We start from the raw sequence: 18,815 nt of genomic DNA on the forward strand, positions 1-18,815 counted from the left end.
AACCCGGAGACATTTGGGGACCACCTGTTTGTACCACACCTGGAAGGACCCTGAGAAGGGTGTACCATCCTAGACCCCAGCCCTGCTTCACCTGCTCCTTAGAACACCTGAGACTGAAGTCACAGCATCCCACCTTTCCGCTGCAGCTTCCCTCTGCATGTAGGGTGTGGAGAGCATAGACCCCACCATGCAGCTGGTCAGAACCTATTTCCAATCCATGCCTGTGTGCCTGCACTCACTAGTGCCCTGTGTCCTGCCTGAGTCATGTGGGAAGTCAGCTCAGGTGTGGCAGGAGGGATAAGCCCCGCTTCTGCCTCTCTGCCATTTGGCTGGCTAGGTCCCAGCAACCCACCTCAGTCCTCCCCTCTGGAGCTGGCTTTCTACTGCCAGTGGGAGCTTGTAGGGAGCAGCATGCGAGGCTGAGGTCTGGGCAGGGCAAGTGCCAACTTGCATCCCTCTAGCTGACCAGTGAGGCTGAGGATGGGAATAAAGGTGCCCATCCTCTCAGCCCCTAGCCATCCTTGGTAACTAGGCACTCTGATGCCCATGTCGGCCTCAGTGCCCCTGAAAGAGCAGTCACTGTGTCTCAGCTGACTGAGTGGCCCTGTGACCTGCAGTTGCAAAGCTGCAATGACAGTGTGGAAATGCTGTCAGTCACACCCACCCTGTCAACTCCACCTGGTAGAGGGTCTCGGGCAGCTACCCTCAGTACTGGGTTTCCCTGGCTGCAAAACTGCCCGTCCTCTGCCATCCTCATGAAGACCGCCAGGGTTCACAGGGCCAGCAGTGCTGTCTGCCCAGGGTTACAGGTGTGGTGACAGGCGTTCTCAATGGTTTCCTGTGTCCCCTCCAAAGCCCCCCTGGCAGCATACCGCTGGCTTGTCTGCTACCTGCTCCAAGAGAGTCATCAGAAATTCTGTCAAGAGAAAAAGTGTAGAGGCAGTGACTTTGAAGCAAGAAACAACAGCCAGGTAGGCTTGTTTCCCAGTTTGCATCTGTTCTGCTTGCTCTGGTGTCAGTTGTGAGATGTCAGCGTCCGGGCAGTTGCAGGCCCTACCCTTCCACCCTGTAAGGCCATTACTACCAGCCTTGCCGCCTGTGGGAGAGATGAAAGGTACTGTGTTTGCCGTGCCAAGAGTGGCTGCTGGAATCCAGAAGAACAGCAGCTGGAGTGGGGTGTTGGGTGGGGGGACATGGGCCCACAGTAAGGGCCCTCAGTGGGGGCAGTGGCTCCTTAGCCCACCCCTCCTATCCCTCTGTCCTGGCTTGGTGTTCCCCTACACCCCCAGAAACAGCCTGTGTTTGGGTTCACAGTCAAGCCGCACATGTGTGGATTTTAATCCCCTGTGGATTTAGAAGTCTCGGTGAGGCAGTGCACTGGGGTCAGGGAAAGATGTTCTGACAGTCAGTCATCAAATCGGTTTGGTTATCAGAGAAGTCTGCCCAAGGGGTCTTTGGTAGCTAGCCTCCCTAGGGAGGTGACCAGTCTGTGTCTAGAGAGGGGATCCCACAGGACCTGTGGCCACTCACCATTCTCACATGCAATATCAGAACAGGGGCTCTGCATTTTCAGGAGCCCTGGAGAACAATGTAGCATTAGTCCTGTCCAGTAGGACCCGTGTTCCTACACCACCCCTAGCCACACCAGAGGACAGGTCCTGTGCCCTATATCCCCATACTGCTTAGTCTCACAGTACCGACCTAGGATGAGTGTTTGAACGTGGACTTGAGTCTACGGTTCCCTGGAGTCTCTCTTCATACCAGACTTAGCTGTACAGTCGTAGGGATCGGCTGCCTCCAGCACACACCAAGCCTCTGTTCCGTTTGCAGGTGTATTATTGCCGGCCCCTGGCCCTGGCCTTCTTAGAGCTCACTGTGGTGCAGCGATTCCACGTGCACACACATAGCTCCAGCGTGCCTCCATCTCTGCAGGCTGTGCTTAGGCGGCTTGGCATGCTCTACAGCCTGTGGTCCCTGAACCAGCATATGGCCCTGCTCTACCAAGGTGAGGCTGGAGCTTAGACCCCAGTCTGAGAAGGCCTAGTGACCAGGTACCTTTCTCGTTAGTGAAAATCATCACAAATGTAGCTCCTGTCACCAATATATTCCCAGCTGCACAGACCACTGTAGAGCTTCTACAGGAAGACTGCTGTGGGCTTGAGGTGACACCAAGGGGCAGGGTGGGTCTCCTACTCTGTCCCCTGGTGGCTTCAGAGGCCTGCATGCCCCGCACCCCACAACCTCATGACCCCCTTGGCTGCCAGTTCCTCACATCCACCTGGCAGTACGTCTGGACACCTGTGTAGTCTGACGCCGACACCTGCCTACCTGTGTATTCCTCGTTCCTCCTGTGGTAGGATCCCACCCAGCCCCGAGCCTCAGGGCCTTGCCTCCCTCCCAGCTTCTTAGCCAGGCCTGACATGCCCGGGAGCAAGGCACCTCAGAACTGGCCCTGAGCCAGCAGGTTTCTTCCGTGACATCACAGTAGGCTGCTCAGTGCAGTGATACCCTGACACCTCTGGCCAAAAGGCTTAATGGGGCTGAGTGGAAAAGCCACTTCTGATGTGCTGTGGCCACAGGGCAGAGGGGTGTTGACAAGGTTGTGCTTGCAGGTGGCTACATTTCTGGGAAACAAGCAGGAAGAGCGATGGAGGACGCCATCTTGGCACTGTGTGTGCAGGTGAGTCGCCTCACCTCTGCTGGGATCCTCTATGTCCGCACTGTGCAGGTCCCCACCGTTATCCTGAGGCTGTTTGCCCACGTTCTGCCATCACCCAAATGTTAACTTAAACTTCAGTGTGATTGGCAGGAGTTACTTGAAGAAAAAAATGGTTTGCATTTCAAGAAAACCCTTGGGCGTCTCCACAGCAGATTGCTCTGTGGGGCTCCATAATAGTCTGTGCGAGGAAGCGGGGGTCACAGAACAACTGCAAGTGTGATAGCTTTCCCAGGAGCTCAGGAGCACTGTTTGCCCCTGTGGCTTCTAGACTTCCTTTCCTGCTTCAGAACAGCAGTGGCCAGATTGGCCATAGGCGGGGATGAGCCTCAGGGGACATGCTAACAAGCTGCACTCATCACCTCTGCCAGCCTCACAGCCTTGCTGCAATAGCAAATGCTGGCCGTCCTGAGTGAATGGCGACATGGTGGAAATATGCAAACACACACCCAGGGAGTCCATAACCGAGACCGTGAGGCCTCAGAGCACTGTGCGCCTGCTCAGGTTTCCAGTGTACTCTAGCAACCAGCTGAGTGGCTCTGTTACTCCATGGTTGCCCTGGAGACCGTAGGGTGTCGCCAAGTGGACGGACTTTGTTTCCCAACAGCTGAAAGATGATGCGGTGGCTCTGGTGGACGTGATCGCCCCTTCTGACTTTGTTCTGGGCTCCCCAATTGGCAGAGCTGATGGTGAGGTAAGGGGAGTGCCCCCTGAGGCCACTGAGGCTTTGGCTGGAGTCTGTGCGGGTCCTAAGGTAGAGAGCAGTCTTAGATGCCTTCCTGGAACTTGTCACACTTGGAGGGCTTTCTGGGGACCCTCCATCAGAAATCAGGTGGTGTCACAGCTCTTTGCTCTGTAGTCTTGGGTACCCATTCCTGATGGCCCTTTACCCTATGGAACCGGGAAGTCCCTCTGCTGCCCTGGGGTGACATACAGTTCCTCTGTGAGGACTGAGGTCTCAGCCTCCTCGTCCCACCATTAGCCACCCTGGCCCTGTAAGATTTTTATTTAGTACACAGAAGAGGGTGCCAGATCTCATTACAGATGGTTGTGAGCCATTATGTGGGTGCTGGGAATTGAACTCAGAACCTCTAGAAGAGCAATCGGTGCTCTTAACCTCTGAGCCATCTCTCCAGCCCTGCTTTCCCTGTTTTAAAGCCTTGAGCATCTTCAGTTTCTCCTCTAGCCTGCCTTCCCACCCCAGCTGACTACCCCTTGGCCATCCCAACTCTGGGGGCCGCTGCACCACTGTGCCTCCCTGTACAGCCCCACAGTCCTCACTTAACTTCCTAATGCCCACTAGCTACCAACTTCTAGAATGCTTTGTGCAGAAGCAGTTCGTGGGCTTAGGTCTCTCAATCCACAGGGTGTCCCACCCGCCAGCAGCCAGGCGCCCTGCACCCTGCACCCTCCAGCCCTGCCATGCCTGCCTATGTTGCTTCTGTCATTCTATACTGTGCTGCTCTGGCCCTCCAACCCCAGACCCCATTCTCCCCTCTGTTCAAGTGCGCCAGGCTGGTTCCCATCACCCTCTGTTCACTCATCCTGGCCTAAGCCCTGTCATCTCTGTCTCCCTCACACAAATAAACATCCATTCTTCTGCCGGGTGGCCCTGCCAGCTCAGAAGTAACTTCCCGTGCGACACCCTACCACAAAGTGATGGCCATGTAGGGAGACGCTCACAGTACCTTGCTTCCCACGGGGCTACGCCCCCATTATTCTGACAACATGACACTGCAGGGTGTTCCAGCCATGTGCTTGAGGTCTGGTGGTTGTGAGCTGTGGGATGGATTTAACTCCTACCCACCCCAGGACCATGGTGGCCGCCTGTGAGATGGAGGGCAATAGTGAGGGCATGGAACCCACTGTCTTCAAGAGCATTGGACTCAGTGCTTCACAAGCCTATGAGGGGCCTGTCGGGGGGTGTTCTAAACCCCAAGATTGGCACACTCAGGCTGCATGTGCATTGGTGTGGGCATCCAGAGAGCAGATATGAGCCGGGGCTGGGCAAAGAGTTCCCAGGTGCATCAGAGCATTTGCAGGCAGGGCAATGGCCCACTGTGTTACCACGCCATTTTTCTAAGAGCCCAGGATACAGAGAAGCCTGCCAAGTGGCCCAGGCACTGCAGAGCCAGTCACAGGCAGAGGTCTGGGCCCTGGTGTTAGAGTTGATGGACAAAGGACTTGGTATGGACAGAGCATCAAGGAGTGGGGCTTGCCTCCCTTGGCTCCCTCCAGGCAGACAGGCTTCTCAGGCATTTGCAAGAAGGACCTGTATTGTAGGACACTCCATGCAGGGGCCTGTCGCCTGCAGAAGGAACTGCAGTACATGCCCTCTGGAACTGCTGGAGGTGGAGAGGAGCTGTCCCTAGTTGGTGAGGGACTTCTGGCTGAGTGCTGTAGCTCATCTCGTAGCCTGAGGCAGTGCCTGGCAGGGTGACTACACACTCCCAGCACAAGGAAGTGGTGCTCTGACCCAGCTCTCATAGGTAGACATGGCTTCCAATGTGCAAACTCAGCTGGGCATCTGAGAGAGCACAGTGCTTAGCATTGTAAAATGTGGTCAAGTTCACACTCTGTGGGGAGCAGGCCAGGTCCGCAGTGCCGGAGGGCAGCTTGTGTGCCTTGGGTCCCTCTGAGCCATCTGCTCTGTTGTGGCTCTGCCCTAGCTGATTGCCCAAGGTGTCCATGTCTGCAGCAGGTGTAGGATCTGGCTAGGTCTCATCTGTACCTTCCTTCTAGGTAGCATTCACTCTTCCTGTTTTCTGTTGAGGAACTGTAGTTAAGAACAGCTAAGACTCTACTAGGGCCAATGGGGACCAAAGCCCCCAATCCTGCCCTGGTTTCCTGGCTTGTGCATCCTGAGCTGTAGGGTAGCTGGGGGACAGGTCTCAGAGAAGACAACATGTCCTGGAAGATGTGGGAGGTGAGGGTACAGGTGGGGGCAACGAGCCTATGTGGATATAGGGGTGGCCACCATGGACAAAGAATTCCCAGGGAGGAACATCTCACAAGGGGATGGTTCCCATCAGAAATGCTTTTATGGCACTTTATAATTAAATTTCCTTAATTACTTCCTACTAAAAAAAATTAAAGGCTTGTATAAATTAAACATACATCATCTTAACATTTCCAAAAAAGTGACAGTGGGGTATTTCCTGTCCTTACAAAACCAGAGGGAATCACATTGGCCACTTACCTCTGCCAGTTACTGCCCTTTGCTTCTCCTTACAGCTCTATAAAAACCTGTGGGCAGCTGTCCTGCAGCAGGACGGTGTGTTGGAGCGTGCCACCTGGTGGCCTGAGTTCACTACCAACAAACCCTTGGCCAGCAGGCTGAAGTCCCAGCTGTAGGCATGGTGGGAGAGGCGGCCATAGCAGAAAAGCTGATCCAGAGGCCTGGACCCAGGACACCAAGACACCCACGCTGAAAACCACGCACACCATGCCTCTTCTGGGTCACTAGTCAACTTCTCATCCCCATCCTCAAATGGGGACAGGTCATGTCTCATGTGCAGGGTCAGGGAGTTTGCACAGTGTATCTCCCTGGGGGTCTTGGGATTTTAGTGAAGGATTTTATCCGTGCCGTCTTGGGATACAGATAGGAAGGAAACGTCAGGGCTTATAATGAAGGCTTCTGCTCAGGGGAACTTTGGGGTCCGTGGGAGATTTTTGCAAAGCTCTATTCTCTGTTCTGCCTTCTGATGATTTAACCCTTCTGTGGTGTGGCCGTACCTCTGTGGACTTGTCACTTACAGATCTGCACCGTGGACCATGAGAATGACATCATTTGAAGGTTTTTATGGGAAAAATGCTTTATTATTTATTTTGATGGCACCAGAAGTTTCCACTGAGGAAGTACCCCCAAAGAGGAAGTGCCCCACAGAGGAAGGGCTCCCACAGAGGAAGGGCATGGTGGTAGGGACATCTAGCCTACTCACCATGACAGCCGCACTGTGTCAGTGACTGGGTGACAGCGGTTTCAGTCCTTTTATTTCTAAAACAGGGGCAATGCCCAGTGCCATCTGTCCCCACCGAGTGTCCCTCAGCAAATTCACACATGGCATGACCCTGGCACATGGCCACAGCCAGACCCTAGTGCTTCTGAACGCTGTGGGGGCCATGCTGCCATCCCTTCCAGCTGTAGGAAGGATCCTATACTCTTAGCCATTCTGATGGGCTGTTCTGAGCCCCAGGTGCTTGCTGAGCCCAAACCTCTTTCTTCAGCTCTTGGTCAACCCCCCGCCCCCGCCCTGGCTCAGCCCCCTCCCAGAGTTCCACTCCAGCCCAGTGGCTTGGGTAGGCTCTGGGGACCGCCAACTGGAGTCCCTGTGGAACATGGGAACCATGTGTTCACAGATGATCCCCTCCCCCTGGACCTGTGGCTTTTCCCAACAGTGAGGACTAAGTCTCAGGTCTCCTTGGGTCCTGCCAGCTCTTGGGGTTTGTGCTTTCCCCCCATGCCGTACAGCGGTCGCCTCAGCCACCTGTCCACCTGACCATAGTTTTGGGTGGGAGCTTGGTTTACTATCCTGTCTGAGTGGAGGCTGACCAGCATGTCACAGAAGTGACTAAGGTCAGTAGCGTGTGGCATTAAGTCACGTGTTCCCGGGGTGAAGCAGTCTGACCGCAGAGCTTCCATTGGTGGCTCTGGTGCCAGCAGATTTGAAGTGAGAGAAAATGTATCAGCAGTGATAACTTCTGGGGGAGGAAGGGTCAGTTTTCCTTTAAGAGTGACCACTGGTGGGTTGACCATGCCCTATTGCATGTTCACACACCCAAGAGCTTATGTGCGGGCACAAAGTGGACTTGATGGATTTTTAAAAAGGTGTGTGTGTGTTTTCTTTTCCGCCCATTGGGTATGTCTTTGTCCCTGGGGCAGAGACTGGCTCTCTGGACACTCAGAATTTGATGGATGTCCTATTAGCTTGCAGGCATCACATGACTTGCAAGGATGAAGCCTGTAGCCTTAGTCATGCGCTCCACTCCTGTTCTGAGGGTGAGGCTGGTGGCATGTGAAACAGGCCTGTGGGCAGGAGCCACATTATTAAGACAAACTTGTAAAGGTCCCTTAAAAATGAAGCATTTATAAACAGCAGTAAAAACTTGAATAATTGCAATAAAGTGTTGAAATTGAAGCCCTGCTTTCTCCTCTTGTGTCTGGGTGCTGTTAGGCAACAGTGGAGTTGGAAAAAGAAAACACGTTCCTGGCGACCTCACACCTTACTCATTTTCTTTGGTCACAAGGCACAGAGTCTGTTCTCTGTGGCTGTTGGCCAAGTTCCCTCCACCCAGGACAAGTTGGAGCAGTAGAAGTGACCTGTGGTCCTCTTGCCTCTCCCAGGGATCTCCATCATCACCTGACTGCATCACCAGGTGTCATGTTAGCCTGCATCCAATTGGATGCTGTGTGTGTTGGGGGGGGGGGGGGTTGTACCTTTTCCCACTTGAAAGGATGGTGTGGCTGTTTCCCCCACCAAGCCACATGGACCTCCAAGGTTATCAGCCTCTTCCTGAGAGACCTGAGTCTAGAAGCTTGTACTCCGATCTCACTGTTGCTGACACAGACACACCTATTATGTCCTTGCATGTGGCTAGCTCAGGCTAGCTCTTAGAAGGGGCTTGCTGGGACTCACTCCGTACCCTCTGCTGTAGGACTTTGGATACCAAGTTGCCATAGAAGAGTAGAGACAGGATGAGCAGTGGCCAGCTGTGCCTGCCAGCTGTGCCTGCCAGCTGTGCAGCAGTCTCACGTAAGGAAAGGCACCTTGTTGCTTGCATTGTGTAAGCACAAACATCAGCACATTGGTGAGAGCTCCCAAGTCAGAGGCTGGCAAGAGATGCACCTGGTCAGCCTCCTCCCCAGCGGCTTCCCCAGGAAGGCAGGAGACTTCATGTCCTCAGGGTGGAAGCATTCCTCAGCAGCCGGCATACCTTCCCACCTGCCCTTGATACTGCCTCAGTGGCTCTCCGGTATGTCCTCTCTCACCTCACAACGCATCCTCATTTGTTCTTGCTGCCCTGTGCTGGCACCTGTCCTTGGATTATTTTGAAAATATTTAGGGGCGTGTGCATTTTGTGTGTGTGAGTGCAGGTATATGTGCACCCTGGTGCACATGTAGAGGTCCGAGGATGACCTCTGGGGTCAGTCCTGGCTTTCCACCCTGTTAGAGCCGCTGTGCACAGCAGGTGAATATGCGTCTCTCCCTGCCACCTTGCTATAGAAACTCTGACTGTAAACACACGACCATGCACAGCTGGATGTGGGCTCTGGGGCTCTGAACCCACATCTCCATGCTTCCGTGGCCAGCCCCTTTCCCACTGAGGCATCCCCTTAGCTCCCGGTTTTGTTCTTTGTCTAAGGGAGCAGTCAAACTCAAGTGTTGTATCTGTAAATTGTTTCTTAGTTTGGTTTGTTTTCAGACAGGGTCTGTCTCCATAGCCCACTCTATCCTGGAACTTGCTGTGTAGAACAGGCTGGCTTCAAGCTCACAGAGATCTGCCCGCCTCTGCCCAAATGCTGGGATTCAAGGTGTGAACCACCACACCTGGCTATCTGTAAAGCATTTTTACATATGGAAAGTAGAAAACCATAGACAGCCTTTGTAAATTCTTTTCCTTCATTTATCGTTTGCCTTGCAATGTGTTAGCTTTCTCATTTTGACTTCAAATAGCATAAGCTTTTAAGTAAGAACTATTTCTACCTTGAAAGCCCAGGAAGCTTGTATGCTCCAGCCTTGGAAGTCACTCATCGGAATTCATCTCAGGCCAGGATCATTTTCATCTTCATGAATTTGTCTTTGGGTACATTTCAGGATTTATTGACAGGGGAGTGGTGTGAGGTAGGGATCAGATGGACTTAGCTGGCCAGCTTGTTGAATCATGCACAGGCCTGAATTCTCGTGTTGTTGAAGGTAAGACTCACTCTCCTGCTCCTGTGCCTCTGTGTTGTATTGTCCTGGTCACATTAGCTGCCCCCTCTTTTGTTGTTTGTTTGTTTTTGTTTTTTGAGAAAGGATTTCTCTGTGTAGACGAGGCTGGCCTGGACCTCGGAGACCTGCCTGCCTCTTAGCATCTCTTGCTTCCATTATTCTGGTCCTCAACTTTCTGTTTTCAGTGTGGCAAGGAAAGGCTCATCTCTTATCTTTTTCAGAAATCCCTTGGGCAATTGAGCTTTTGACTTCTCCAGCTCACAGATCCAAAGGGTTCTTTGGGATTCATTTGGAGGTTCTGCTTACTTGACAGGCCAATGCCAGGAGAAAGTCTGTCTTTATAGGAAGGTCGTCTTTCCATCTCAGGCTGTTTCTTCAGGCTTACTTATTTTTATTTTATTTGTGTATATGGGAGTTTTGCCTGCATGCATTTCTGTGTACCACATCCCTGCCTGGTACCCACAGAAGTCAAAAGAAGGTGTCAGATGCCCTGGAACTAGACTTGCAGACAATTGTTAGCTGCCATGTTGGTACTGGGGATCAAACCCAGGTCCTTTACAAGGAGTAGCCAGTGCTCTTAAGCCGTATCTCCAGCCCTATGGCTGATTTTCCAAGGATTTCAACCTTCTATTTCTCTGTGTTGTCATCATGTGACATTGGAATACCCTTTGACCTTTGCTAGAGGCATGTGTATAGACTAACTTCAGTATCTAGTGGTAGAAAACCTCTTCTAGCTTCACGGTTTGGTGGGTTTGGGTGGCACTGTGAGAAATAAGATAAAATTTCAAGGGATTCTGGTCACTGTCTCAGAGCTAAGGGTAAGCCCAGGGCTTCTGGGTAAGCCATAGAGACCGACTCCAGTGCTGGGATGGGAGTGGCCTCGTTGCTTCTGAGGAGCCCCTTACCTCCCTGTGCCGCCTCTATGGACCTGAACTTGAGCCAGCCAGTGGGACATCACAGAGCAAAGACCGAAACTAGCCCGTGAGTATTGCAGAGCAAAGGGGTAGGACAGCTGCAGGCTGAGGCTCTGAGCACTAGGTCCTGGGGGCCTCACTGACCTGGCTGTCCCCCTTTGTCTGCAGGTCTCAGTTGGAAGGTGGAGAGCATACAGCATTCTAAGAGGGGACATCTGGAGTCCCCATGCTGTACAACTCTTCCACACAGATATTATTCTGCAACTCTTAAACTCAGTGAGCTACATGGTGCCAGAGCAGAGCATCCTCAGAGCCCCTGTGTGATGTAAGGTGGTCATGTCTGGGAGAGGACCCATCTCCCCTGGCTGCCTTACTGAGCCTTGGGTACTAGTGCCCTTGGGTCCTGCCTTCTGTTATACTTGCTGCCTTCAGTGAGTAGCAAAACTTCCCTGCCTGCTTGTGAGTGTTGTGTCTCATTGGAATTGGTTCCTCTGCAGCTGCCTTCTGGCTACCGGCATCCTAGCTGCTCCCATCAGGTGAGCCCAGCACAGGCACCCACAGAGGTGCCTCTGTTCCTTTGGGACAGAAGTATCCTTACGTTCAGTCACTTCAACTGCCTGGTGACCCTGGAGCAGTCTCTACTTTGTCCTGATCTACTCTGCAGCCACTAGCTGTCACTGAAACTTACATCAGGGCATTTCCTTCAGGCTCAGGGCTTAGATCTTAAATCCAAGAGGTCAGGGCGGCTCCAGGGAAGAACCCATCCAGAGTCCCCCGTGGCTTCCCAGGAATGCTCAGCTGCCCTGTTTCCAGACAAGTGCAAGGACTGACTCAAGGAAGTTTCTATATCACCACCTCCTCCACTGCCTCTTGCCCTCATCCTAGCAGCTGCCGGGAAAGTGACTCAGTTTGCCATGTGATGCTCAGAGAAGTTTCCAGTATGGTGGTCAAGGGAGGATCAGCAGGAAAGGCATGCATGCATGAAGGGAAGTCCAAGCATGAGATGGCCCCTGTGCTTACGCTTAGGCTCATGACACTGAGGGCAGCACTCCTTCCTGGGTGGCTTGGTGCTGAGCCACTGGTGCTGGGCTTGGAGTGGAGTATGCTTGTCCTTTTGTGGGGTTCATAAGAGTGTTTTAATACAGTCAAGCAGAGACCAGTGTGTGTTTGCTTTGCGGGAGGAGACCATGGAGAGATTTACAAGGCTGGGTGCTTGAGGGTATGAAAACAAAATCCCAGAATGAGCCCCGCTCACCACCTAATAATCGGTTGGTCACTTTGCTCTGCAGAACTTTTAATTAAGTTTGCAAAAGGCCCTAGTGTTTATTCAAAATTTAAAAATTTGTTAATCCAGAACAAGATTTTTAAACTTTTAGGAGGATTTCTCTATGCTGTCATCCTCTGAGGACAGGATACTGTCCAGGTAGGCATCCTTCCTTTCAGCCCCTAGGAGAGGCGTAGCTACAGGAAGAGTGGGCATGTGGCTTGGGCAGGAGGCCCAGGTCCAAATCCAAGCTTGATACCTTGCTACGGGCACCTTTCTGCGCTTAACTTCCTCTATATTAAAACTACCAAGTGCCATCCCACTGACTAGTAAGGACTGATTGAGATATTATGTATCAACATCCCAAACACAATCTGGGACACAGGGAAGACCTATGGCCCACTGAAATGAACTTGAGCCAGAAGAATGCCCATTCTTTCCACATCCTTGGGCAGTTTGGCTTCCAGGCCTGAATGTGGGGAAGAAGTCAGCAGCCGATGGTCCTGGGACAGGGAGGGCCTATCCTTGGATCTGATGGAGACCCAAAGTAGAGAGATGAGTGCCCTGGCTTGTGCTGTTTTTCTTCTTGTCTAGTACACATAGCTCTGCCCTCAGCTTCCCCTATGCCCACCACGGAGCTGAGCTTCTTCCAGAACCAGAGTTGCCATATGATGTGTTCTGTGTGGTTCCTGCTAAGAAGGCTGTGTCCTGAGGCCTGCCCTGAGCAGTAGCCCTGGTCCTCAGCTCTGTCTCTGGCTGACTGTCATCTCTACACTGATCTTTGAGGAACAGCCTTTCCAGCCTAAGCTAGCACCTAAGGGCCTGGTACACCCCTCACTCCGCTCTTCATACATGTCTCCACCTGTCCTACTCAGCAGCCTTGGGTGGACATGGTTGCAAGGTTATAAGGAAGACCGACTGTCCACCTGGCATCAGAGCCATGGCAGCCCATCACTTTCCTGTGACCCATTAGCTAAAAAGAATTGTTGACATACCCCCTCCAACAACATGGAACACAGGAGCCCATCTTCTAGTTGCTTTGGGATTGATCTCACTGGGTAGAAGTCCACTGAAGTGAGGGTGTGAATCATCTGTCTCCCACAAAAGGCTGCACACATGGGCAGTGCATGTAAATAAGGAGAAGCTGGATGGGTGGGTGAACGGATGAACAGATGAAGAGTAGGTAGGTGAGTGGATGTATGGGTGGTTGGGATAGGCAAATGAGTCAATGGTGCATGACTGGATGGATGGGCGAATGGATAGGTAGATGAGTAGACACATTGGTTGATGGGTGAATGGATTGATGAAAGATTTGTGGGTGGGTAGTTATGTGATAAATGAGTGTGAGTAAATAAATGATTAAATGAATGAATGCACAAAGGAATGAACAAATAATTGGTGGAGGAGTGATGTGAGTGGGTCCAGATGATGGAGAGAAAGGTGGACCACTTTGGTACTGTGCCCTAGGTACACTGTGGTCTCATCATGGAATATGCAAGGAATACATACTCCCCCTGTCATGGGAGACCTGAGCTGTCATCATCTCCCGTGTGTGTGTGTGTGTGTGTGTGTGTGTGTGTGTGTGTGTGTGTGTGTATGTGTCTGCTTTGATGATACCTTCCTCTCTTCCTGGTTGACTATTTTAGCAGGGCAGGGGTTGTATGTAGTCTCTACCCATGCCTGTGCTGCCTCTTATGACCATGGATGGGATGTTTAGTGGTAAGCAGAGGGTAGAGGGTTGGAGCCAGATCTGTAGTGGGCAAGAGGTGTAGACGGCTACAGAATAATGCTGAAATTGGATATGACCTGATGGAGTGTTTGGCCAGGGGAAGATGTGTTTTTCATACTGTTATTGTTGGAGTTCAAATTCTTTAAAAACCATCATAAGGAATGAGAAGCCAAAAGCCGCCTCTCCTTTCTAGACCTATTAAATGAGCAATGTCATTTCCAGAGGGCTTTAAAGGCATCTCTGTTCCATAGAATCTGTGTAGTATGACGGCATGAGAGCAGACCCTGAAATGCTGCAGGAGGCTCTGGTCAGTGTCCTGACCTTTGTCACTGGGGACAGCAATGCTAGCCTTTGGGGACATGTAGAGGCATGGTATCACTGTGTGAATGTGGGCTGTATCCTGGAAGCTACCATGTTGAAGGCTAGGTCCATGATACAGCAGAGTTCAGAGGGGTGTGGCCAAGCAACTGACTCTCAAGTGCTCTCCTTATGAAGGATCCACTGATGATGTCATAATTTGACAGCGTTTTATGGGAGGTGAGGGAAACATTAAGAGGTGGGGCCCAGTTAAAAGAAACGAGTCACTGAAGCATGCTTTTGAAGAATACATCCTGTCCCTGGTTGGTTTTGTTCTAACTCTCTAAAACTTTGGCTAAGGTATAAATCTTACCTCAAGATCTGTAAGCATATTGGGTAAGGTTACAAATCTGAAAAATCTGTAAGACTAGGATTGATACTTAAAAAACCTATTCTTAGGTAATCTTAAAGGATCCATGTGGTGTGATGCCATTTGGGGATAAACCAACCAGAGAGGAAACAACTCCTCCTAGCTATGAAGCCCAAACCAGATGATTCTTCCACTATTTTCTATCACAATAGCGAGCCTCCCCCTTATCATCCTCAACTCACAGTCCCTCTCTTCCTCTGCAGCCTCTCTGGTTTCCCTTTCTCCCTCCTCAGCGACAGGCTACCCACCCAGTCAGGGCTATGTATGTGGTATTAAAGTAGAGTACTTGACTATCCTGTGTAAGGCCCCTGCTCTGTGTTAACCAATCAGGTATTCAATATATTACCCAATCTTACAACCTCACCTTGCATGATGTTTACATGATTCTCATCAACAGCCTTTTCCCAAAGGAGTACGGATGAGTCTGGGACCAAGCTAGGGCCCATGCAGATGAAATCCACCAAACTGATGACACCCACCCAGTTAGGGCTAGGCCAGCCCCTGACCAGGATCCTGAATGGGATTACAGTACTCCAGGAGACATCCTAGCTAGGAATCAGTTTTAACTTACCTCCTGGCCAGTCTCTGCAAGGCCACCCTTAAGGTGGTAGATTATGAACACTCCAAGGGGTCATCCAGGAAAGGCATGAAAACCCATCTCAATTCCTAGACCACCTTCCAAAGGCACTCTTAAAATATACTAATTTGGATCCTGAGACCCCAGATGGGAATCAACTCCTTATGACTCATTCTTCTAGAGTTTCCTGATATTAGGACCAAACTTAAATAGCTAGAGAGAGAACCCCTGACTACACAGGCAGAAGTATTAACCGTGGCCTTCAAAGTGTACCATGAGAGATGAAAAAGTCCGAAAACAAAAATACCTGATGGTGGCTAAGGCTTCTCAGTCAGCCAAGGCAAAAGCCTAGGCTCCCTGGTCTCCAGCCCAAGAACCTCTATGTCCTTCTTTCAAATGTGGTCAGGAGGCTCACTGGGCCTGGGCCTGTCTGAACCCTCATAAGCCACCCAGCCCATGTCCATGGTGCCATCAAGAAGGGCATCGAGGTGTTGATTATCCCCATGTTACTCATGGCATGAGGACATGAAGCCCAGATTGCCCTTCATTTGACTTCCTTGGTCTGGCCATGGATCACTGAGGGGGCCTGGGCTCCCTTGGCCCAGCCACCACCATCTCCGACAGTGAGCCTCAGGTAGTTATCACAGTATCGAGGCGATTCATCTCCTTCCTTCTGGACACTGGGCCCACTTATTTGGTCATGATGGAGTTCTGGGGACCCACTTCTCCTTCTCTTTCTTCTGTTGTCAGAGTAGGAGGACAACCTTACCAGGTTCACCAAACCCCAGCACTTAGCTGTATCTTGAGGGGTATTCCCCTCACCCATCCCTTCCTAATGGTGCCAACCTGTCCTGTCCTCTTGCTGGGAAAGGACCTCCTGGCCAAAGTAGGAGCCTCTATTTCTTTTGTTCCCCATCTGCTTGACCCCAGGCTCGACAGCCACCCCCTTCCTCCCTCTCCTCCAAACCACATGATCTGACACACCTTTTCCCTTACCGACCTCTCAGGGAGATCCCTGGGTGTGGGATACCTAAAACCCCTCTGTAGTCAAACATCACCTTCCTCCCACCATTCGTCTACAAAACCCACCAAATATATAACCCAGGCTCAATACCCACCTTCTCTCCAAAGCCTCTCATCTCTGACTCTTAAAGAATCTTCTGCTCCCCACTTCTCTCTTTAATATCCCCATTCTCCCAGTTAGGGAGGTTCTCCCATAGGTTCAATGGAACCTACTACTTGGTTCAGGATCTCCGACTTACCAACTCAGCAGTAGTTCCCTTTCACCCTGTAGTGCCCATGTCTTATGCCCATTTCAAAATGACTCAGGTTGAGGTTTGACTCTTAAGCTGTGTGCAGACCATTTGTTCTGCTGGCTTCTACCACCGATCATATTTGGTTCCAAATTCTTCAGCTTGCTTCTTCCCTTCACCTGCTCTTAGCATCCATCTCTCCTCGCCTACTTGATAAATGTCCTCTCTCTGGCTCCTGGAGCTGTCTGTACCCTCCGCGGCCTCACCATGTGGGCAGCTCTCTGTTTATTAAGACACTTGCTCCTCTCCTTCTGTTGGGACCCTCTCTGTTTTCTGGCCTCCTTCCCCAGGAGCTTCCTGCTAAGCTCATCTGGGCCTCTGCGACCTTGTCTCTTCTGTCTCTCAGCTCCCTTTGGAGCTTATAGAAAACCCCTCCAGTGGAGGAGTTCATTTTTCAACCCGCCCCCTCTCCCTCCACAGACTCTGATTTTATTAAAGCCTCACTCTGGCCTCAGTGCAGTTCAAATGCAAAACTGGCATGCTCGATTTTCAATGATGACAGCTTCTGCCACTGAACAAACAAATAATGCAAAAAATCTTTTATATCTAAACTTCCTTTCTCCTCTATTTCTTCTTATCTACACCTATCTGGGGTAGTTCTTACAGATGGATGTTTATCATCCAAGAGACCCTCACCTCCAACCAACAGCCCATCCTAATAGGGTCAGTAAACCACTCTAGATCAGATTGTCAGAGGCTGATTCAGATCCCTATACCTCCCTTCTCCATCTCTCCTTCTCTGGGACTTACCTCCTATGCAGAGAGAGGAGGTCTTTGTCTCTTCCTCAGGGAGAAATGTTGCTTCTATGTCAACCAGTCACGTACAGTAAAAGATAAGATCCAACAACTCCAGATGGATCTTCAAAAATGTAAGAAATAGCTTGATGCCTCTGTCCAGAGCATCATTGAGAGTCCAGTATGGAACTGGGCACTACCCTTTTTAACCCCTCTTCTCCTTTTCTTAGTCTTATTAGTTGCACTCTGCCTTATTAACTTCTTGTCTAGATTTCGTCAACAGATACAAAAGATTTCTACAGCTAATATCCACTTATGAGTAAGTACATACCATGCTTGTCTGGGTTACCTCACTCAGTCTGAAGGGGACCCTGAGGCTTTGTTTTATGTAGGAAGGAAGCAGGACCCAAAGAAACTGATTTATTCAAGTTCACTCCAGGGCTACAGCCTCAGTGATACAGCTTCAAGGAGGTGAGCCTATGGAACTTTCTGGGTTTTACTGGGAGACGTATGACTGAGTTCCTCTCTGAAGTAAGCATAGCCTCCTGATCACGGGAGGCCTGAGGGAAGCTTATCTCCATCCTCTGGTGGCTGGGAGAGCAAATGATCATTTCACAACTTGTGCTGGGAAAACCTCTTCAGGGAATTAATTATTGCTGTGATGATGTGGAATGGGGCTCTTCTTGAAATGGTTTGGTATATTTACAGTGACTTTGTGATATTCTTTGGCTCCCGACTGCCATGATACCTTTTCATCAGAAATGCAATGCTTACAGGGCCAGCATGGACAGACTGTCCAGAAAGAAGATGGGGAAGCAAAGGTTCCTAGGGCCCTGGGTCCTCTGTGGACATAGTACAGTGGGCCCTGGCCCATGTCCTTTCCAAGATTAAAGTCTATGGTGGCTGTTAGAGAAGCTGAGTTGTATCTCAGAGTCACACTCAAAAGTCCTAGGCCAAGGCCCCTAGCTGAGTGGCCACAGGGTTTGCTGAGTCTGAATGAGGTCACTAAGTCAAGCCCTGATCTAACCCCACTGGAATCCTCATAAGAAGAGGATGTTCAGGACAAACCCATAGAGGGAAGGCCTTGTGGGGACACTGAGAAGATGGCTCTCTGCAAGACAGGAGAGAGGCCTCTTTAGTAATGTAAATATGATAGGATAAAAGGGTAGATTATTGAATCTACTTTTAAAGAGCAAGAACTTGTTTGAAATGTTTTATTGCTATGGATTTTAGTTTATTGATACAAATTTAAAGTTAATTTTGTTATAGTGTGTATATATTTCTACTCTTGTTTACAGAATTATGTTTATGTAACTCATTTAAAATTGTAATGTATAATTAAGAAACACAGACTAATAATTAGTCCTCTATCACAATCAAACTTATAGTCATATTAGTTAAGTTTTTTAGGTATACAAAGATACATTTTAATTAGGTAGGTAATCTGCCCACCTACCCCTGACTCTTGAACTTCTGTTTTCCAGTCTGTGAGCTGATAATTCTTGGTGTTTATGCTCCCAGCCTGAGGCTCTTTGCTACAACAGAGACAGGCAAGCATAGGAATACCTTAGCAGCCTGAAATTCCACTTTGGTTAGGGCTATGCACCCGCCTCTTCTAATAACACAGTTTAGCTCTATCACCTGCACATTCCCTTCACCATACAATGCATCTAGCAACCTCAGACTCCTCCTGCATCAGGGTACATGTATAACCCTCTCTAGAATGTGAGGTAAGTGTCTCTGCCTCTAACAACAATAAAATGTAGGAAAATTTTATCCAGTGTTCTCAACGTATCTGGGTACAGAAAGGAAAGGTCCATCTAGTCTGAACTGTTTTGAGGTACATGTGTGTAAGGCAAACTGTCTTCAAGTGAACTTTTTTTTTTTGGTTCTTCAAGACAGGGTTTC

At 50.4% G+C, this 18,815-nt stretch overlaps 1 protein-coding gene across 3 annotated transcripts in view; it reads left to right on the plus strand.

Moving 5' to 3' along the window:
- Acox3 (acyl-CoA oxidase 3, pristanoyl) overlaps window positions 1-7,854 on the plus strand; it is a 33,213-nt gene extending 25,359 nt beyond the window's left edge. For 2 of the 3 annotated variants that reach the window (XM_036201112.1, XM_036201113.1), the window contains 5 exons: window positions 856-971; window positions 1,831-2,005; window positions 2,613-2,680; window positions 3,324-3,410; window positions 5,951-7,854. In XM_036201112.1, the coding sequence (XP_036057005.1) occupies window positions 856-971; window positions 1,831-2,005; window positions 2,613-2,680; window positions 3,324-3,410; window positions 5,951-6,070 (566 nt within the window). In that variant the 3' untranslated portion in view covers window positions 6,071-7,854. The remainder of the gene's footprint in view (window positions 1-855; window positions 972-1,830; window positions 2,006-2,612; window positions 2,681-3,323; window positions 3,411-5,950) is intronic. The other variant, XM_036201114.1, reaches the window with a different exon arrangement.
- The last annotated feature ends 10,961 nt before the right edge of the window (window positions 7,855-18,815 follow it).

This window comes from Onychomys torridus, chromosome 10 (assembly GCF_903995425.1).
Source record: "Onychomys torridus chromosome 10, mOncTor1.1, whole genome shotgun sequence".
NCBI lineage: Eukaryota > Metazoa > Chordata > Mammalia > Rodentia > Cricetidae > Onychomys > Onychomys torridus.